The sequence below is a fragment of the Pinus tabuliformis genome, chromosome 7 (genome assembly GCF_031772625.1).
Source record: "Pinus tabuliformis cultivar Carrire ecotype Pingquan chromosome 7, CPIR1, whole genome shotgun sequence".
NCBI lineage: Eukaryota > Viridiplantae > Streptophyta > Pinopsida > Pinales > Pinaceae > Pinus > Pinus tabuliformis.
In genome coordinates, this window is record NC_142293.1 from 1,121,827,312 (window position 1) to 1,121,850,602 (window position 23,291).

Consider the following 23,291-nt stretch of genomic DNA (forward strand, 5'->3'; position numbering starts at 1 on the left):
TGTAGGTTCAGTGGTTTACTGGTTCACTAATTGATTTTCCAGCTACCATCAAGTGAAAGAGAGGTTGAGGGTGAGCTTAAGAAAACATTAGAATATATGTACGATGGACCGATGGGCATTAGGCCCATAGAGAGATTAGTGAGGAGTTAGTTGTAGGTTGGTGAGTGGCATATTAGTCTGGTTGTGTGTTAGTCAAGGAATTCGGGATGCATGTTGTTTCACATATCCATTATAGTAGGTGGATTTGGAGGGCAGTTACTGAGATAATGGACTATATGGCCAAGATTCAGAGTGAGCCAGACTTGGCAGTGGTAGAGGTTGGTTACCCTTGTAGTCCCACACAAAAATGTCATGGTTTGTGATCATTGCACTGAAGAAGTTGCAGCCCAATAGCTAGTTGCTTTGGAAACCATCAAAGCATGGAAAGTAAAGAAAGCTAGGACAAGGTTGGAAATTGCAGCAGGTGTTAGAAGATCTAAAATAGCACCTCCTGGTAGTTTCTCATCCAGCATTGGAAGTCCAACCATAACCTCTCTTTTCTTCATATCCTAAGAAGCTTTGGACCCCAACTATCCTTGGAGAGTTTTAACAAAAAGAAGAGGATGGAGGTAGATATTGCAGTGAGGAGGTTTTGGTACCATGGCAATCTCCTATTTAAACTTGCGAACTCTCTGATCCAAAAAGATCATGAGCAAACTAGAAATGGCTTGGCTCTGGAAAGATTGAAGGCTCAAAATTGACCAGAAGAGACAATACTAACACAACAGTCCTATGAAATCTACTCACTAAAGAAAAAAATGACGGCATTGTGTGGAGTTGACAAAAGGAAAGCTTGTTGTCTTAAAGAGAAAATTGAATAAGAGAAGTGTAGTCCACTGACACAAGGAATCGACTGAGAGATCATAAGGCAAGACGAGTGCATAAAGGAGGTGTCAAATCCATGCTAAGGGCACCTTATAATCTTCTAGCAAATAATGTGCACACTACAGCATGTAGTCGGTTTTGATGGAAGCTAAATTAGTTGACTAGACCTAGTTGACTTGGGACCAAGACGAGAGAGAGGCATAGTGGAATGTATTTGACCTAATCAAAGGATATTCATTTTCAATAGCCAATTTAGATAAGAGAACCAAGAGGAAAATCATTTGGATACATTGCTGAGACATAGTTGTCAACCGACCCATTGATAAACCTTGGAGAATCATCGAGACTCAAGCCATTGATTGATAGCATGAAGGACACGATGACTTAGGTATGTAGAGGAAGCCACTTTTTAAAAGACAATTTTTGGTCACATGGAACATTAGAATCATACATGTAGGAGACAAGCAACAATTATAGTGTCTTCAACTTCCTTAACATTTTAAAAGGTTGTTGGTTCAAATCCTAAAGACTGGGACCGAGAGAGATTCTTCATTTTTAAGTATAGCTCCTAGAGGAGAAGAAGATCAATTGACATAACTCTCATAGATATTAGAAGTTACACATCGGTCAACACTAAAGTGCCTGCGATTTTGCCAAGAGCGTGCAGGAAAGGAGAGACTTGTCTCCATTGACTGTAGCTTGAGATTCAAAGATTGTAGCATGAGTGTAATATCCTCCCCAAATTAAGGGCCAATGAGGGATGAAGTAGCCTATCAATCCCCATAGGCTATAGTCCTCAATAAAGGGGAAAACCCCAAAAAGCTCTGGGCAAGTTTTGGGGCAATTGTGCAGAGGAACCCAAAGTTGGGGTTTGGAGTGTATTTTACTCAATCATTTAAGAGGAGAAACCCCTTTAGGAAATCTATAAATACAAGAGGGATGAACTCATTTGGATCATCAAGTGTGGATCAATTCTTTTGTTTCTTTAGCCTTAGCTTTGAGAGTTTTAAGACCCCTTTCCTTCTTGTTAATTTCATTGGTGAAAGATTCCACCCTAGTTGACACCATTATATCTTTCTCTCTATTTTGGCACAGGAATACTATCTGGAGGCAACAAATTTTCTGTTGGTGTTGATCCTTTGTTCTAGGCACATGAATAACCATTTGGAAGGCATATGATCTAGGCAACGAGTTCTTGTTCTGGCATAGGCATATCATCCAGGCAGCGAGTTCTTGTTCTGGCACAGGCATATCACCTGGAAGGCGTGTGAGATCTTTGATTTCTAGTTCTGGTACAAAAGGCATGGGAGTTCCTTGATCTCTTGCTTTGACACAAGAATATCATCTAGAAGGAGAACGAGTTTTAGTCTTAGTGCCCTATTTGGAATACAATGAAGTCTGTTTCGGCTCAGAGTCTCCATTAGAAGACAAGTGAAGCCCCTGTGCTGAACGTTTGAAGTCCTTGATAAAGGTTCAGGTGCCCCAAAGTCCAAAAAAGGAGTATACAAGGGTTTTTGTGGCCATTTGCGGATCTCCTGAGGCAGATCATGAATTCAGCATTGTGCGAGTTCTGTGTCAGACCTCAAGACTGGTCTTTAAGGAGCATTGAGCATCTGTCCTCCCTCATTGTCTCCTCGACACCTTCCCATAGGTTTGATCACGACCTATGAAGAAATCCGAGTTGCTCTCGTTTCTAGTTTGAAGCCAAAACCATAACATATCTAAAATTTGGTTGGAGACCTAGTGAAGAGGGTTCCTGAGACATAGATTAGATATAGATCTGAGGCAGTTTGTAATTGCATAGGGTTTTCTGGTTAGGTACTGAACTTTTAAAGTTTGTTCCATTTGAATTATTGTTGAATAAGAATCATATGATGTGAATTGAACAACTAGTTTTATGGTGTTGTTGGGTTTATTGCATTGATTTAATTTACTAAATACTACAACGTTCTGTTTGTTAGCTCTGTTCATTGAAGAATGCATTAATTATGGTGAATTTCAACTGTTATAATTAAAAGAGAATTTGATTGAAACCCTAATACCCTACAAACGCTAGGGAAAAATTATCCTAGCTCGCAACATTAGAGCGCAAACATCTTGCCAGCCTATGAGTGCATGAGTTTTGCATGCTTTTGGGAGATACAAGCAACATCACTATAAGAAAAAAAGAAAGAAAAAACCACCAGGCAACAAAGGAGGATGAAATAGGGCAAGGGAATCACGATCTTGACATCTTTCTTAATGCAATACTACAACAACAACAACAACAAATGACCAATGTTCTACTGGAAGGGAAACGACAGATGGCCCAGGTTATTGTCCAAGACATAAATAATCTTGGCAATAATGGACTGAACGCGGGAAATAGGGATAATACTGAAGGAAGCAACAACCATCACCCCAACACTGTTCCTCAAACAAGTCACAAGACAATAATCAGGAGGAGTCACAGGCCCTTGCTTCCTCAATTCTTGAATCATCAACAAACAACCACTCAAGAAACAACATAGTTGAATATACCCTTTGATGACTATTTCCAGGAGTATGCAACACTATAAGAGAACACTCGAGCAACCCTAAATTTCCGGGAGTACAACAATATCGGGTTCCATAATAGACCCAGAGAACAACAAAATTTTGATTTTATGTGCAAAGTAAGTAAACTTTATCTTCCCTTATTTGATGGATCATCTAAATGTTTAGCAAGGGTTTGGGTGCAAAAATTGGACACCTACTTCATGCTCAACCCTATGTTAGAATCATACGCCATCCAATTCGCAACACTACACCTAGAAGGTGACGCACATGACTGGTGGTATCGTGGAGTGGTCACTTTGCGACACACAAACATCCCTTCTTATGAAGACTATACACAAAGGTTGATAGATAGATTTGATCAGAAGAACCCGGACATACACTTCAGAGAATTGGCACAACTCAAACAAACTAGATCGCATGAAGAATGTATTACAAAATTTGAACAAATTGCGATTATGGTGTCAGACATATTAGAAGAACAATTAGTTATGCTTTTCACAAAGGCATTAACTGAACCCCTACAAGGCTGGGTCAATGTAATATCCCTTGCAATAAAAATCTGCTAAGGGCCTTTCTCAATTTTTGTAAATGATGGATGGGGAAAATTTTGGATACAAACCTAGGAAAAGCGGGTGGTCATTAATGAATTTAATGTTGTGTGGTAGTGAGGCCACAAACATTAGACAAAGGGAAGATTAATCACATAATGTGATGTGGGGACCACCCCACGATGAAATATGCAACCCCTCGATGGAGAAATTCGAATGGCTAAGGAGGGAGCTCAAATTGCTTGATGAAGGGACCCACGTGAAGGAAGAGAGCAACAATTATAAATAAGAGGAAGGCAACATCATTCAACACCTTTTAATCATTTGACATTTCACACATTGTTGCTCAAGTTGTTCAGCTAAGTCACAGGGGTTGTTTAGCACTAGAGGTTTCCAAGGGGAAATCTCACCCTCTTCTTCGGTGGACCACGAGTTCCACCCTAGGGAGGAAAATTCTACTTATTTTTGGAACCTTGGAGGATACCATGCAGTAGCACGAGTTTTTGGCATCAGTGGGACGCAGAAAAGGGAGTTACGCAGGGCTTGGAGAGGTATTGTGCTAGAGGGAAGAGATCTGTCGTTGCTGGGATATTCCCTCACATAAATACTTGTGAGGAGGAGGAAATTTCCAGGAGAAGTGGTGCCTTTCTCAACAAAACGAATTTGTGTGGCTGGGCCTGCGTTATTTTCTCCCATGACTGTGCAGGGAGTAGTGGAGCTTTTTCTGGGAGGCCCGTGAGAGGGATTAAGGAGCTGGATTTGTTTGGGATTTGATTGGAGGGGAATTGGAGGATATTACCTAGATTTTGAAGAGCAGAAAATGCTCCTACCTAAGTTGCACGAAGCGCCGAAACGTTTCGGAGTTTCCGAAACGGGTACGTTTAGAAACGTCACCTCCTAAAAATGTAAACGTCAGCTGAAACGTCGTCTGAAACGTCATATATGTTTATATATATAAACATAAATTTATACATAAGTGAATAACATAACATCATGCAAGAAAAAAAGGGAATAAGACCCATAGATGACAATTTGGAAGGAAAACCAAGTCTATATTAACTCTCATATATGATTACATTATGGTCGTGTTTCGGTCAAGTTTCGGAGTTTCAGGTACGGGTACGTCCTTAAACGTCGGGTTCCTAGAAGTTTCATGCAACACAGGTTCCAACTATCACAGATGACATTTCCTAGCAGTAGAGAAGGGCCAAGCATTTTGGGGTCAATTTTGGAGCATCAAAACTAAGACAAACCCTTTCTGGGTTTTTTTGGGTTTATTGAGAAGAGACCAAAATTAATTTGGCAGAATTTTCTGGGCAGATTTGAGAGGCCAAACAGGGGTCTCAACTCAGCTAACAACTAGAGGAGCTAGGGGGAAATTGGGCCGAAATTCGAAGGTCAACATTTGGCCAATTCGTTCGTGTGTTTTTGTGGGTTATTGGTGGAGAGCCCAGGGTTAATTTCCCGGAATTTTTTGAGCATCGAAGAAGGCCCTAGCAACCATTTCTTGCAGCCAACAGTGTATATTTCAGAGGGATAGCGTAGAGCTTGGTTGGGGACAATCACACTTGTGTCCGAGCAGCTAATTTCATCACCTTGTCATTGTTAGCTTGCCTTAAGCAAGCCAGGGTGCATGCATTCTGATCTTATCTTGTACCCAACATTTATCTCAATAAAATGGCTCAACTCAGCGCAGGTTTTGGCATTTTCTGGGTGTTTAATGTGGTGTAATTTTATGTGCGTGTTTTTGCTATATTTGCTTGTTTATCATTGTAAATTTCCATTAGGAATATTACAGTGGTATTAAAGCCATGATCTTGGCCAGCTGTGGGGCAACCAACTAGATCAGGGAAGATTTGTGCATGTATACATAGTGATAGGTTTAACCATAAACGACCCATGGCTCAAGGGGAATTTAATATGCGCGAATTCTTGACCCAGTTGATGAAGGTGTTGGACCAAATCTATCCTCTTCCGTACATAAGAGACACTAGAGTTGCACAGGCTGTGGGGTGCAACCATCTACACAGGATTGTGGGGAGCAAGTAGATACACCCAATATGGCGCAAAGGTCACCTGTGTTGGAGACTTCCTTGACCGTGCCGATTGACATCTTAGTGGAGAGTGTAGAGCATACCCCAGTAGGGCCATCCGTTGAGGTGGTGACTGGGGTCGTGTCTGGGGTTTTGGGTGATAATAGCACACAACAAATGGGTGAGGTGTCAGGAGACATATCCACCCTTGATGAGGCACTGGGAGATACAAAGGTGTTGGACAATGGTCGCACATAACAGTGTCATCAGTTTCAGGCCGACCTTCTAGCATTAAAAAGGAAGGCCACATCAGTACGAGAGGCTATTCTGCTGCAGAACGAGGAGCTGGAGGGCATGAGAGTGGTTTGTGTCGAGTCAACGGCCCAATTGGCTCACATTGGGGAATGGTTGGATTCCCTAATGGTACAGTTAGAGGGCACATTGGAGAGTCAGAGCAACCCTCTTTAGGCATACATAAACGGGGCTAGCAACACTGTTGGGTCACCTTTTCCCATTGGAGAGAGAGAGACAGAGCTACCTAGTCAAATCTCATGTGTTGGCCTAGATAGCGGGATGAGACGATCGGAGTTGAACAGGGTGCAACATTTGCATGTTGGGGTTGTTCTATGTACGGGAGTTCATGCATTCGATCCCTCTCTTGGGGTTGGATGGTGAGAGATTCTGAGTTGGTACCCGATGGAGTGGGCTATGGAGATGGTGGTGGACCTGGGTGTAGCTCAGTAGGAGCTTCCAGGAACTGGGGATACCGAAAGCCCAGACTGGCATTGGGAGTTGGGTGGGACTACCTACCGTTTCCCGGGTATGCCGGTTGACTACGACTTGGACGATATAGTTGACCTAGCAATGGAGCGTGCACATTCGATAGGGAAGTTTCAGTTAGCACCAGTGGCCAACTAGTTTATGGATAGACTCCTTGGGTTGTCTTGGTATGATGATTGTACATGGGATCACAGGGTGATCAACATACTTTGGCAGGAGTTTGTCGGAGGAGGTGGCATTGGCAGGCCACCAGACGGTGCCTTGTATGGAGCTGGGGATTCTTCACATTTGTGTGGGGCACAAAGGACGCAGAGGAGCAAAGCAGTGGTGGCATCACTACTGACACATAGGGAGATTCACTTCTTGGTTCCCTCAAGGAGGATTTGGAGTGAAGATCCATTCATCGGCGGGTATAGTGATGTGATGATGGAGGTGATGATACGGATTTGGTGTGGGCTAACACGTAGAGACACAACTCTAGGCCATCACATCCAGGGATGTGTGGGAGCATCTAGCGTTGAGCAGTGGTCAACAGGTGGACATGGAGATGCGTGATGGTGTATCGTAGTGTTTCGGATTGGGTTTTGGAGGAGTGTCTTACATCACATTGAGTACACGCGGGGAGTGACTTGTGCCTTGACACAGATAGGGCATGAGATGGTACAGGGTGGTATAGCTGTAGTCGGGGATATCCTATGGTGTATAGGGACAGGCCGCGACATACAGTGGCATGTCGAGGAGTGTGGTGGTACTTGGTGCTATGCAGTGGCATATGGTGCAGCACAACAGGCCCTTGGAGTGTTGCCTTCAATGAGACTTGTGGACATGGACATTAGGTGTTCCGTTAGGTGCAGCTAACCCGAGATCAACGAGGATGCGATTGAGCTCCTGAGGACACCATGTCAACAGAGACAAGTCTTTGACTGGTTTATCAGCAAATCCGAGGCAGATAGAGGGGCATCCATAGGGTTATTCTTCAGTACTAGTGCAAACTACCCTTGGGGACCTACCCACCCATGACTCTCCAGTTGAGATGTTTGGTGGAGGCACGGGCTGATAGATACAGGCTTAGGGTGACATGGTTTATTGTTGAGGTAGCATTTTCCACTCCTAGGCTCACACATGGGGAGTCGATTGCAAGGGAACTATGTGATGCACTTATGGCGAGACAGTCTGAGGTGTCATAGGAACCCGAGGGACAGGGGATGGTAGAATTTGTCTACAGGAGGGCACCCAGACTCCGAGTAGTATCCAGGTGTATCGTCAGGAGTTGGGATAGCGGATTTCATTGCGTTGTTTGGCAGGAGCATGGTAGGTTGGCTTGCGTGGGACAAACTCCTGATACTTGGGGTCCACCCAAGGGATACATACAGGGGTCAAAGATGAGGCCATATGGGTTCTAGCAGGTAGCAGTGCTACACAACATCCCGTGAGGAGTGGGAGTTATGAGCTCCTAGTATGGTTGAGGGATCTAGGGATTTGGTTGGCGGGTTGATCACTCCACTTTGTGATGATGTATTGCTCCAAACTTGGATAAAGAGTGATATATAAAGCAAAATCGATTTACAACACACAAATTTTAAACATTCAACAAATAATCATGAAAACTCCAGAAGTAAGAACCAACTGAGCAATTTTATTAATCCAATGGAGCAAGTACAATAGTATGGAGAAATGCACCTGAGCTTGCGTCAATGGCAAGCATGACAGAACCTAGGTGATAAGACAGTGATCTCAAACGCTGATAATGACTGCTCCTCCAATGTTTTGCACTGCTTAGAAAACTACATTGCTGGCTGGAAAGGAACTGCTAGAAACCCCACCTTCGGTGCTTAGAAAATGCTGCAAAATTAATCCCAAGCTTCTTGACCAAAACCCACAAAAACCCAGAAAGGGTTTGGTTTGATTCTAACCTCCCAAAATCGACCTCCAAGAGGTCCTACGCCCTTTAAGACTGCTGAAGCACATGACCTACAAAGATACCAACAAAATCCTCCTCCAAGGCTCTGGAAAAGTAGCAATCTCCTCCACAAGTGCTTCCCTTAACTATCTCGACAAAGATCAGCCTCAATAGCTGAGACTCCACCTCCCATGCGTGCACAATATGCTTCCTCTGCGCTGGCCCACGAAGTGCAAAAGTCACACTAAATAGGAGCTTTCTCCTCCAGCTCCAAAACTCACCAAAATGGCAGGCAAACACCTATGCCTCCTTTCTGAAATTTCTCTTGGCTAAAACTTCTCTGGAAGATGTCACAATCACAACTCGGCCTCCCTTCACTGCATCCTCTAGAAATACACACCACCTGGAGATGATGGATGCAACTGCTGGAAATCACAATGAAAACCTCCTTCAAAAGAATGTAGATGAACCTCTCTAAGGTGGCACTCGAAGTCCCTCGAAGAAAGGGTGAGCTCTCCGCTTGAAGAACTCTTGCTAAACAATAAGTGGCTCGGCTAAGCAGCTCGAGCAACCAAAGAGAAATTCGATATGCCAAAAGATAATGAAATGAGGAGAGATGCCTTCCTTTTATAGATTTTGTGGAGCACTTTTCCCCCCATTTTCCCTCCATCGTGGGCCCCACACTTAACCATCGACTTCCCCTCTCATGCAATTTGAACTAGGGAGTGCATATTCTCCTAGTGTGGGTGGCCCCCACGTGTAACTTAACCATACCAAAATAACTTCTACTAAAGTCTAAGCCTCCTAATAAAATCGAATGGGCCCCATCACCTCCAAAATTGGCCCAAAAATGTGGTGATTAATTTTGTTCCAAATTAATTTAGGAAGGGACATTACAGTCCTCCCTTCCCAAATGTAGCTTGTCCCCAAACAACTTCAATGTTGGATGCTCAAGTATGTGCTCACCCTCCCAACATCCTCATCTGGTAAGCTCTTCCAATGCACCAAGTATTCTTTGATTATCTTGCTTTTGAGCTTCCTTTCCCTGGTCTCCAAGATGGCCTCCGGTTCTAAAACTAGGCGCTCCTCATCATCAAGTGGAGGCAACTCCACAGCTGCTGTAAACCGTTGCCCCAACACCCTCTTGAGGCATGAAACATGGAAAATATTGTGGATCCTGCTCCCCGGTGGTAGCTCCAACTCATTAGCCACCTCTCCAACCCTCTTGATCACCTTGTAAGGCCCAAAAAATCTTGGTTGCAGCTTTTCGGCCCCCTTCTGCTTCAGAGTGGATTGTCGGTATGGCTGCAATTGAAGGTACACCAAGTCCCCTTCCTCGAAATGCCTCTCCACTCGATGCCTGTCAGCGTACATCTTCTACTGATTCTGAGCTGTCTACAAGTTATCCTTAAGAGCCTTGAGGATATCTTGGCTCTCTAGGATCCAATCTTTGTCCTTTGGGGCCCGACTGTCTCCAAAAACAATGTTAGCAAAAGACAAAGCATCATAACCATATAGAGCACAGAAAGGAGTCATACCAATGGCCATATGATGTGTCGTGTTGTAACAATACTCTCCCAAATGCAACCATTGAATCCAAGTCCTCTGCTACCCTGTCACATAGTTCCTGAGATATCCCTCTAACTACTGGTTCACCCTCTCTGTCTGGCCGTCGATCTGTGGATGATAACTGGTGCTCAGGGTGAACTCGGTGCCAACTAGCCTGAAAAGCTCCTGCCAAAATCCCCCATGAATAGGCTATCTTGGTCACTAACTATAGTCTTAGGGAGTCCGTGCAGGTGAAAGACCTCCTTAAAGAACAACTCTACCACCTATGAAGCTGAATATTGTGTCAGAATGGCAAAGAAATGTGCAAACTTGGTTAGCTGGTCGACCACCACAAAAATACAATCCTTCCCTTGTACTGAGGGAAGTTTGGTGATGATGTCCATAGAGATACTCTCCCATTTCCCCTCGGGGATGGGAAGAGGCTACAATAGTCTCGCTGGATGGGTCAACTCCCCTTTGTTCCTCTTGCAAGCCTTGCACTCCTGCACATATCTCAACATGTCCCCTTTGAGGCCCTTCCAGGTGAAGCGCTCTCTCATTGCCATATAGGTCTTCCTAAACCCCTGGTGTCCAGGCAAATGAGAATCATGAGCTGCACGAAGGATGTGCTCCCTCAACTAGGACCTCTTAACCAAGAATATGCGCCCTTTGTAGTATATAATCTCTTCCATTACCCTGTAGTGCTCCTTTACATAACTGCCCTCCAAGATCTCGCATGCCCGATGATCCTTGGAGTACTCTACTAATAGTTGTGCCTTCCAATCATGGCAAATGCTCACGAGTGAAAGACCTGCGGGTATCCTGGATAGTGCATGCCACCACATTGTGCTTTCCCCGCACATACTCAATATCGAAATCATAGGCTTGCAACTTGCTAACCCATCTTTGTTGTCTATCATTGAGGCCCTGTTGCCCCATGAAGTGGCAAAGATTGTTGTGATCCGTCTTCCCCCGAAATCGGTTGCCCACCAAGTAATGTCTAAATTTGGCCAATGCATGCATTATGGTCAACATCTCCTTGTTATATATGGAATATGACCTCTCATGTGGTAGGATATTTCGACTCTCAAAAGTAATGGGGTGCCCTCTGTTATCACCCCAAGAAACTCTCCTAGGTTGTATCTCGAAGATGCTCGGGAACATTACAAACTCAACAAAAATGTTGGAAAATGGTGGATGAATGGAAGGAATGATGCATATTCAAGCCAGATAACCACTTCTACTATGCTTAACCCCAGACATGGGTGAGCACCCCCAGACTACAAGGCTTTAGACCACCAACCACTCGCACTTTAAAGAGTAGGTGAAGATGGAGAATACTGACCACACCAGCAGATGCACAAGACCATGGGCCGGCTGCAACCAATTAAAAAGGTATGCAAATCTGTTTCTTAATGCACAGACAGGATGACAGCTCTCTGTCACTAAGCAAACAGAAACCTGAATACTGAAATAAACAAGACTTTAACACAAAGGTGGGATGATAGCCCCTCTAATGCCAAACATTAAGAATTCAAGACAAATGCATAACAGGCACAGCCTGGAACAGAGAAGAAGTGGAAAGTGAGCAATTAACAACAAAAGAAGCTTGTATTAGTTGAAAATGAAAACCAGACGCTACAGGTATCACAGTAGTTACAGTCTCCAGAAGTTGAACCTTACATCTCTGTTCTGGGTATATATAGAGTTTCTTTACAAAAATGTTTTGCTGTTCTATGCGTGGAGGGGTCATAATTGACCACCAACTGCTTTAACTCTCTGATGGAGTCTCTACTACAATCTGCTTGCCTTAATTGATGAATTTGACGTTCTCTGGCGCTTTGCTGTACTTTTCGAGCAGGTGGAGTGGAACTCCATAACTGATAAATGCGCTGATCTGCTCGAGGCTGGTCCTTTCCTTCTCGGCCATGCTTTCTTGTTAAATGCAGTTGTTGAGGATTTATTACGTCGAGAGCTGAAAAACTGGCCACCTTCTTCCTTCGGAAGCACAGAACCGGCTATGGACACGGGCAATATGGCGGAGGCATGAGTATGACGGGAACAATTATCGGTCGTTGGATCGCACAGATGAACGACAGAGATTGACTTGGAGGGAGATATCAGGAGGAAACGAGAGCGAACAAACGCGAGCCGTCAGATCGTGGGCGGACAGATCCGACGGCGGAGGAGCGATCGCAATATTGCATCGGCGGAAGACAAAGGGCGGAGCCATAACACACATGGGTGCGATTTGCGATAGCGATCAGATCGCATCGCAATATCGCATCGGCGGAAGTCAGGGGCGAAACCTTAAAACACACATGGATGCGATATGCGATAGCGATCAGATCGCATCGCAATATCGCATCGGCGGAAGACAAAGGGCGGAGCCATAACACACATGGGTGTGATTTGCGATAGCGATCAGATCGCATCGCAATATCGCAGCAGTGGAAGACAAGGGGAAAAATGGAGGCAGCAGGGTGAAAGGGAGTAAGCGAGGTGAAGGAGCAGGAGGAGGATAACCGGTGCAGACCTCTTTTGAGCAGGAAACCAAGGACTGAGCTTACTTTCGTTCTTTGAAAATCAGCAACATGTAGCAGAGCTAACACTGGCTCCTTCTGGGGATGAGATCGTCTTTGTGAGGTCTCAAGAACTGCAAACCACTGCCTTCATACAAAATCAGCTTAAAAACCATTGCCTAGTATCCATTGGGCATGGAGTCAACTAAGTCTACAATAGAAACCTGAAAAAGAAACTGCTTACAATCATTAAGGCCAGAGGACCTTAGACAACATAATTATTCAAAAATTGGCCAACTGATGGGCCACCAAAATTGTTTCTCCTGCTCTCAGCCCCTTCATCATAGAGCTGCAAAACAAGATTTATTTGATCCTCTACCTCAAAGAGTTTATGAGATTTGAGCTTAATGGGCAGATATGGATCAAATTTCAATTCCCCTCTTTGTATTTTCCTCCTTGGATGTTCTTCATGGGAGCCTGTGTACACCTGTTGAATAATCATTGCTGTGTACTTCTCTGTGTCTTTTAAGGCTTGTACAACTAATATGAATGATGAAACAATGTATTCTTGTGCAGGGGACACAGAGACATCATTTGCTCCTTCATTTTTATCAGAATAGTCTGCATCCAAGGAGGAGTTCCAAGACTGTGCACCCTCTTCCTCTGTCATCTGAAAAGCTGCTCTTTCAATCTGTGCGGAGGCCACCTGAGCAGTCATTAGAATATCAAGGCTGAAATGATCAGTATCAGCCTTGGGCTTTGAATCATGGCCTGCCTCAGAGTTCAAGGGGCAACTTTGAGGGACTATCGCTTGAGCAGGCAGAGGGACAATAGATGATGAGGAGCTTTCCTCTCCCTTATTGATCACTGTGCTAGGTATAATAGCAGGCTGGTGAATTTACAGATCTGTATAGTCGTGGGAAGATGTGCTGGCTTTAGGCTCGGATTCTTGGAGGATAAGAGGAACTGTTGCTATTTGCTGCTGCTGATGAGCTTGTTGTTCTGCAGTTACAACAAACTTACAAGCAGTGCCTCTGAATAGTGCCTCTTCATAGGTAGATTTTGTTAAGAAAGGGGCGCTACCCTTATCTTCCAAACCATGGACCTCATCCTCTTCTTCAGGATGCTCTTCTTCCATGACTATATTGTGAAAATTTTAGTGTGTTAATATTTTCTCTGGAGTTGGATGAAGGAATTTCAAGGAGAGTTACTGATGGTAACTGAGCCTTGGTTTTTCTTGAAGTTTTTGGGCACAGAGGCCAGAGTGTTGAAATCTTGAAGTATTCTGGAGCTGGGTACCAAAGTTATGCCCAGTTTGGTTTGGAGGAATTGGTTATTTTGGTAATGGGAGCGGATTTGGAGCTACAACATCTCATGCTCAACTTCATACACAGAAACCAAGTAGATGTCTGTGTATTAGATTGATAAATTCTTGTTTAAATTGTAGTTGCTAAATTTGGATGAATTTAGGAATTTAAATACGAAATAATATTTGTTTTAAGCTCTGCATCAGAATTCTGCACTTTAGGTATCAGAGTAATTTCCTTTGAGTATCAGAGTACTACACTTGTCACCAAAAGGTTGTTATTTGTACATTATTTTATTATTTTTTTTCTATATAATATTACCTAAGCACCCAGGGGGGATTTGAACCGGTGACCTATCACAAGGAGTGCCTTAATAGTACACCCATTCACCGTCAATCCAAAGCCCCGTGGGATACATTATTTTATTATTAGGGGCATTGTTAGGTCTAATTAGGCAATTCAAATCCCTTAGAGGATCATATATATTGATGAGAGGTTCATTTCATTCCTCATCATCACTTGGATTTGTATCTTTCTCTTCTTGAGAATTTCGCACTACCTATTGATGGACGAATTGGAGGATCTTTAATGCATTTTGATGTTTGGATTGTTGTTATTCTATCTTGGAGCTTCTCTCTTGCAAATATGATGAATGGATATACTCTTTTTGCCATGTAAGTTTCTCTTTTATGCAAAATTTTCATATGTCTAATGTATGGAATATTGCATCATGATGCTGCTTGTGCTCTAAATTTATGTGAAAATCTTGAATCACTTGGTAGTCTTGATCTATTGCATGCGTTATTCATTGGGCAACAAGAGTGAATGTTCCTAGGGGTTATCTTTGAAAGATTCAACCTTGAAACTCCATCTAGCTTTGCAAACGAAATTTAAATTCCTTGTGTAACCTAACTAGCACCTCCTAGACTAGCGAAGTTGCATATTGGACTCCTTGATGAAGCAAAAGGTCTAAAATCAAATATCATTCTTGACTCCATTCTCCCAATAGGCTAGGCACTGATCCTTGTCTTGGTGATCACCTCAAAGAAATTTTATTTCCCCTTTTCTAAACTTTCTAAGCCCTAACCTTAGAGGTCTCCTAGGGCATCAAGCGAAATTCATTTGAGTCATCCATTATGAGAGCGTGTTGGACTACACCCGTGCTGGGGGTTTCTCTTGGTCCTCACAAATTTTGAAACATTTCTCACGGCTAGAGATATCCCAAGCCCTAGGTCCAAAATCGTTCTTGTTCCTAGGTTTCCTTGGTAAAGGACTTCCTCAAGGGTCATTGCATTACAATTCAAGTGAAATCCACTTTTCATTGATCCTCTTCTTCTCCCTTTCTTGGTCTAGATCTTTGTTTGAAGTTTCACCCGAAACCCTAGACTTTGCTTGGGTTCTCTTGGGCTTCTTTGTGGTCCCATACCCTCATCATTCATTATTTTTTAAGGCCACCTCGAAAGCCTTCTTCCCTTAGGAATCTTAGGTCTAGGGCATCCCTTATCAAGAAAATATCTCTAATCCCTAGGCCTAGGCCTCCTCTGAACCTTTCTTGGAGTGCCCCACACCTTGCTTCTAAAGCAAGCAAACCTTATCATTTGATTCTCTTCTATGAATGGGCTCTAGAAATCACTGCTTATCCAATCATTGACTTATCATTCATAGTGATTTCCCTCATACTAGGACTCCTCCCATCGGTGAAAGTCCGTAAAGAGCAAGGGACAGTGACTGAGGTGGCAGTGGGTCCATCTCCCATTGTTGCCACTTGATCTAGTAGTATTCCCATAGGAATCCCTCCTAGGACCCCTACTAAATTGAGCTATAACAGGTACCAAAACGGCTGGTTTGTAATCCAACCTGTACAAACTGGCCCTCAAACTGTGTTTTTCTACCTGTTCTGCTGAAGTTTCTAAGTTTACTCAGTTAGAAACCCTCCATGCACTTTATTTGATTTATTCCTACCTACTTGTTATTTTCTTTAACATGTTATTTACAATGCAAATACTGAAAATAAATGCTAGTGCATGCTCAACATATTATAGATTAGCAACTAAAAGAAACAAGAACAAACACACCATATGACACCATTATTATTGAACTAATGTCCCCAAAAAACCCAATGCGGGAAAACCGGTGTAGCTATCTGAGGGTTTTCTTATTAAGCAATATTAGAGTACAATCTGAGTGCCGAAACTGGCCTACCCAACAAAGAATTTCCTTGGCAGTAATACCTCTCAGTTTCTAACAAATCTACTGGCTGAAACCCTGGATAATCCTTCCAGTAGCTACTCAGCACCAATTTGCCCCAAAAACCCCAGTGTATGCCCAATCTGGACTGCGTTAGCCTCTCCTAGCCTAGCGTTGGCCTTGCGTTAGCCTATCTTGGCCCGCGTCAGCCCCAGGAGGCCCCGCGTCAGTTCTCTGAGCCTCTGCGTCAGCTGCGCTGGCCCCTCTGGTGCTCTGCGCAACACTTTGATGCCTTTGCGTGCCCCTGCGTGAGCACTGGCTGCTCCTGAGTCTCTCCCTCTGGCTGCTCTGATGCTCTCCAGACACTATCTTTGCGTCTCTGTCTCTCTGTACTCAATGCCCCTGAGCTGCTCTCCCGATCACTAATTCTGTCTCTCTTAGCAAACCACGCTCTAGAAAATAGGATGACTAATCACTCTGGTGTATTCTCCAGGTGACTCTCAAGCCTCCTCTTATACTTTTCTCGTTGACATATCAACGGCCGAGATTAAGTCCCTAATCAACGGCTAAGATTAGATCTGGCTTGATCCATGTCTTTTGGACTATTCTAACACAGATTCATATTAATACACATTAATATTTTATTTTCCTAAGTTTAGACTTAGGGACTCCATTAAAAATATTAATTATTTTAATATCTCCTGATCTGTTTAGAATCTGCCCAAACCCTTTCTAGGTATTGGAGATCTCCTCTGCCCCAATCTCTCCACCAAATTTCGTGGCTAGAGCACATCCGATGCTACCCCAAATCAACATGTTCATTACTCAAGCCTATCTGACTGGTCAGTTTAACCGATTACTGGTTTGAATTGGCCAGTGTAGGTACAAACTGGCCCTCAAACTGGGATTTTCTGCCAACTCATTACTGAAGCCTATCTGACCGGCTGGTTTGACTGGTTACCGGTTTGAACTAGCTGGTTTTTAAAACTATGATGACAACAGAGGCAATATATTTATAATAAGGTCATATGTGTACACAGGCCTTCTTTATATAATAAAGGCCTAGGCACATGCCATAGGGGTAGGGTTAAGGTTTGTTCATCTTATTGTTATAAATATGGCTTTTCTCCCTATCTTATGTATCTCATATTATCTTTATCAATAATAATCAACTTTAAGCTATTATTCATGGAGACAAATTCCTCCATTTATTCAGATTTGCAGGCGCTATACAACCCTTGGATGCACAGGTGTCTCCACTGATATTCTTTATGTTCACAGTTCTGTTATTTCTAGTTTGTGCGAGTACCGTCCCATTTGGTATTAGCAGATGTAACAAGAGGGCTTCATGTAATTCTTACATCTATCTGTTGTAACTCTGGTGCATATTTGAAGACATATAATTTGTATCTAAAAGAAAATAAATTGTTGTCTGTTGCCATAATGCTCCCATTATGAGGGAAGAGATAGATTCTGTCATGCTTAATCCAGTAATTAATAATATATTTCTTCTGATTCACTGTTAACCCTACTTGTTGCATTTTCTGAAGGAATTGCTGTGATCAAATTCAGACCAAATTTGTCCACAGTCTAGATGTGGTTGATGCTATGAAGCAGATATGCAGATATTACAAGTGCCAAACGTGATTACTTTCTCTTATCTGCAACATGATAGACACGTATTGAGTTGGAGAGACTTCCAGAACACTCCTGAAGATAACTACTTAACTGGTGCTAAAAGTCACCCGAGCTGCAAGATCAATCCTAGACAAGCAAGACTCTTTAGGTTTGTGGGTTTCAGCAAAGCTATATTTAAAGCCAAACATTATGGATGCATCAAAACTGCTGGCAGCAGAGTTCAGGGAAAGCAACAAAAACAACCACGTAATATTCTGGTAAGTAGTCTGACAAGTCTCTAACTATGAGAGCCAAAGACTGTATTTTGCTTTTAAACATGAAATCATGCAATCTTTTTGTAGTACTGATTGTTAGATTTTTTCTGACACTGTCAGCCAGTTCGATCATCACTGGATGACGAGTTCCGTTCCTCTCGAAATATTGCTATTGGCCTACATAGACGATACCGAAATGTTGTAGAACGTGGCTGTGGTGAGAAGCTTAGAGTATGTTTACTGATCTGTTGATTTATTAATTTCATTTGATTTCACTAAGTGAGCTGACTGAGAAAACGTTTATTCACTCAGAGGGATGAATATTCTATAGAGCTTGATGTTCCATGAAGTGAGAAAGTTGGTGTATTGTTAAATTTCTGGATGTCATTTCTGTGAGGATTGGTATCTAATGCATCTGGATACATCATTATATGCATCCTTAGGAATTCATCAAGGCTGGGGTTACTGCATATGCTGTGGGATGCACAGATGAAGGTTTGCGCAAGGAGCTTATTAGTTTAAAAGCTTCTGATGTGGAAGCAGAAGGAATACCCAGCAGTGGCAGTAGCACTAGGTTAAGGGCCAAGATTACTTCTGAGGAGGTAAGATGATTTAAAGGTTTGGAATTCACAGCTTTAGGTTATGTGTACAAATTTGGGACCTACAAAATGAGAATAATAGATCTTTAAAACCACAATAAGGTCTGGGAATCATCTTCCCTAGACCTAAAGGTTTTGCAAAATTGTCTTCACTAGGAGTATTTAGGTCCATGCAAGTATCTTGTCTTGGTGTTGCTGCTTTCAAGTGACGTATATGATTGAACAAACTAATTGCTGAACTAAGTCTATTTTCTTAAAAAGGTAAAAACAGAACATAATGTTTAGGATTATAATGTTTTTTTCTCAAATTTTAAAACTTTAGTCAAATCCATGTACATACGTTAGACTCCTTTTTTCTATGCATGTGAAAAACTTATTATCATTTTCGTTGCCAATTTAATTGTCTTTTTAAGGTTAGAGTAAGATGTTTTTCAGGTTGATATGATTAGGAGTATTGGGTTGGGAAAATGTATGCCAAAATTTTTCTCCAGATGTCCACAATCTTATACATTCAAAGCAAGAAGATGGTGAATAATTTTCTAAGAGCATATGAAGTAGGTAGGGAATTCTCTTAAAAGCATATCAAAGGCCTTTCTACTTATAAGTTCACTCACAATATAAATACAATAATCTCATTTATGTTTCTATTTCAATATTCATTTTTTCATTATGTATGGCATAAACTGATAGAGTTTCAGTTATCCAATAGAATTTCAGTGGCTAGTAGATGGCTATGCATATGGGTCCATTTTCATTCCCACTGAATTAATTGCATAGAAAATAATAAGCTGGAGACAAAATTGAGTAGACAGAAATACAGAAACAGAAACAAATCATCACCAACATAATTAGGTAACCTTTTTCATTTTCTTTGACGGTGCATGATCAACGTGCATTATGAATATCTTTGGTTACAGGTTACTATGTCTTTGAGCATCCTTGGAGCAGTCTTCCTACTTGCAGCTTGGTGGTGGTAGTTATCTATGTCTGTTGAAATGACACGTCTTTTGTTGTCACTTAGATTGTACAGGCACTGTGATGATGACTCAGGTCGGGGGCCGTCACCCTGATCGCCGACCTCTTCGTTCTATCTGTCTCCCAACAATAGACTATGGGGGGTAGTCCCTATGGAAACATGGATGAAAGACAAGTTGGCAACCAACGAGTCCGGGAGACACGATTGAGTGGCCTAGCTACTTGGTTAATTTTAGCAAGTTTTAAGGATTAGATTAAATTTGAAATGTGAGACTAGTGCCTTATGGAGTCAACTTCTTGCTTATTACCAATTATATGCCAAGTAACTGGATGGACAATCACTGCTTAAATGCTTAACTAACCTGTATGCTATGCAAATCCTAAGACCTAGGTGTGATGCAAGAATCTTGGTTACTTTTAGTTATATGCCTATTCTAAGCTAAGTCACCGGATTCGGCGAATTTAATCCCTGGGATTCGAAATTTGTCGAACCTCAAGCAAAATCAAACTTGTTCGAATTTGTTCGCCAAATAAAATGTCGAACCCGAACATGAATATTGAACTTGAATGCCAAACTCGAACGCCGAAAAAAATTCGCCTTCAAATTCGCCTAAAAATTCGTTTAGGTTTGCTTTATTCGGTTAAAAAGTTCGACTTTCTATGTGGGTTAGGAACTTAGGGTTTCGTTAGGTTAGTCGCTATTTAACAATTCAAAAATAAATAAAAAATAATAGTCACCCAACCCATGGTTTATGTTTTTTCGCGGCTTGCCTTTTGTCTTGATTCACAAATCATAGACAATAGCATATGCCATACAACATACCCATCAACTACGCTACGCCGTGTACCCAACTCCAGTCTCCCGCGGCGTCCCAATTCCAGTCTCCAGTTTCCCGCGAAGTTGACTCCACTGTCTAGTCTCTTGCTCGATTGACGATGTCGTGTACGCCAAGATCTCGGTGCTTGTCGGCGGTCGCTCGAGCCTCACAATCACTCTCTCGCTCATTGATCAAGTGGTCGCTCTGCCTCTTGCTCGACTCAGTGGAGGTTTGGAACTGGACTCCTACTCAGCGTGACAGCAAGACGCATCCCCTAGCGTGACAACAAGTTTGTTTCTTGAATGCTTCTTGGTTCTCGGCGTCACAGGCTCAGCAAGCCATAGCCCGTAGTCTGCAGAGTCCCAACTCAACCTATAGGCCCCACGCGTGACGCAACACCCTCACAACCACTTGATCTCTTAGGCATTAAAACATAGTTTCATTCCGCTTCCTCTTCCTCCACACAGTGACACAACCTGGACAGGGGATCACAGTGAGCAGTCCAGGTAAGTCAAAATGCACATTTTTTTTTATCAATTAAAACTTAATATATACAATTTAGTTGTTTTTTTTAATATAGTGTCTAGACTCTTAGGCTTCAGCCTGAGAGATCCATATTGTTTAAATTTATTTTATAAATTATAGTTTCATTCTGCAAAAAAATATAAAACTAATTAAAATGTAAATTAAAAAAAAATTGCAAATATTTCAGGCTTCACCTCAGTCTTCAACAATCAAAACCTTCAAATTTCAATGGCACCCCTAAAATCAACTGCTGTAGCATGGAATTTTGTTAAAAAAGAGGGGAAAAATATTGTGTCAGCTGTGTGGACATCAATTCACTAGCTCTTTAACTAGAGCAGTGGATCACTTTCTTAGTATTAGCAATGGAAGTGGAGGTGGTGTTGAAGGCTGCACTAAGATCTCTGATGAACAAAAAACCGCAGTGGAGAAAGACTATTTCACTTCAAAGATGGAAAAGGAGAAAAGGGAAAATAAGAGGCAGCGAATTGAGAGGGAGATTTCCATGTCTTCCTCAAACACCATTAATTCAATCTCAACCATTGGTGGATCAAGTTCTACTCAAGTAAAAACAGGTGGAACCAAAACATTAAATCAATTCTAGAAACTTGTGGAGAGACAAGAAGTTGATGATGTTGTTGCAGAATTCTTTTATGCATGTGTAATTCCCTTTAATGTGGCGAGGAGTCCATATTTTAAAAATGTAATTAAAAAGGCCATTGATTTTGGGAAGGGCTATGTTCCTCCCGGATCTGAAGCTTTAAGGACCACTTTGCTAAAGAAAACAAGAGACAGAGTGACAGAAAAGTTGGTTCAGATTAAAGAGTCTTGGAAGCATACATGATGCACAATTTTGAGTGATGGTTGGTCAGATTTGTGTCATCGCCCATTGATCAATGTGCTTGTTTATAGTCCTCAAGGGGTACTTTTCTTGAAGGCAGTTAATGCAATGGATCGAGTGAAGACATCAAAATTTATTTTTGGAATTTGGATGAAGCAAATCAAAAGGTTGGGAGAAAAATGTGGTCCATGTTATTACAGATAATGCATCAAATTGTGTTGGTGTAGGGAAGATGATTATGGAAAAGTATAATCACATTTATTGGACCCCTTGTGTAGCTCACTGCTTGGATTTAATGTTGCATGATTTAGCCAAATTTCCTTGGGTCAATGAGACAATCCGAAGAGCCAAAACAATTGCAAACTTCATCACCAACCATCGTCTCACTTTGAGCATATATAGGGAAGAATGCATCAAAAGAGTTGTTGAGGCCTTGTGATACAAGGTTTGCCACTTTTTATATTACTTTGAAAAGAGTTGTTGAGGAAAAAGCAAGCTTAAGCACTGTTTTCTGCAATACTGAGTGGGAGAGATCTCCCATTTAAAAAGAAACTAAGGGGAAAATTGTTGAACAAATAGTGCTCAATAATGGCTTTTGGGAAAGTGAAAACAAGGTTCTAAAAATATGTGGCCCAATTGTTAATGTGATCCGCATGGTTGATGGTGACAAATCATGTATGGGTTTTGTTTATGAAGGCATTGATCATTGCAAAGAGGCCATTGCAAGTTCTTTTAATAATCTGGAAGCTGATTACCAGGAGGTATGGGATTTAATTGATCAAAGATGTAATATGATGCATAGCCCATCACTATTTGGACCCTAGATTGTTTGGGTTATCAAGACATAGGGATGAAGAAGTCATGAATGGACTTATCTAGGCTATTGAGAAGCTAAATCCAGATCTAGTAATTGCAAGTTTGGTCAGATGTCAGTTGAGAGCATACAGGTTTGAAGAAGGGTTATTTGGAACACAATCAACAAAGTATGATAGGAGCATAAGTGATCTAGTAGTATGGTGGGAATTTTATGGTTAAGGGGCACCAGAATTGCAAAATTTTGCAATTTGTATCTTAAGCCAGGGATTAAGTGCATCAACATGTGAAAGGAATTGGAGTTCCTTTGACCACATTCATTCCAAGAAAAGAAATAGATTGTTATCTGGAAGATTAGAAGATCTTGTTTATGTTCGTAGTAACTTGTAGTTGGCTTTGAAAAATGTGGCTAAAGAGTCATCCAATTCCTCTACTCCGTGGATTGATCCTGTTCCAAATGCATCAAGGGATGAAGCCGATTTTTACATTGATAGTGACATTGACAGGGAATTGAGTGATAAATATGATACTAAAGCATCTAGTGAGTTCACAGGTCATACTTCTCTTGATGATATAGAACTTTTTGATATAACAAGTGGGCCAT

At 42.0% G+C, this 23,291-nt stretch overlaps 1 protein-coding gene across 3 annotated transcripts in view; it reads left to right on the forward strand.

Moving 5' to 3' along the window:
- Window positions 1-23,291, forward strand: part of LOC149251460 (uncharacterized) — a 194,063-nt gene that overhangs the window by 2,757 nt on the left and 168,015 nt on the right. For 2 of the 3 annotated variants that reach the window (XR_016265984.1, XM_089456531.1), the window contains exons 3-5: window positions 17,778-18,122; window positions 18,240-18,350; window positions 18,563-18,721. Coding sequence is in view for 2 of the 3 variants with exons in the window: in XM_089456531.1 (XP_089312657.1) it covers window positions 17,847-18,122; window positions 18,240-18,350; window positions 18,563-18,721 (546 nt within the window). In the remaining variant the exon portion in view is untranslated. The remainder of the gene's footprint in view (window positions 1-17,777; window positions 18,123-18,239; window positions 18,351-18,562; window positions 18,722-23,291) is intronic. The other variant, XM_089456532.1, reaches the window with a different exon arrangement.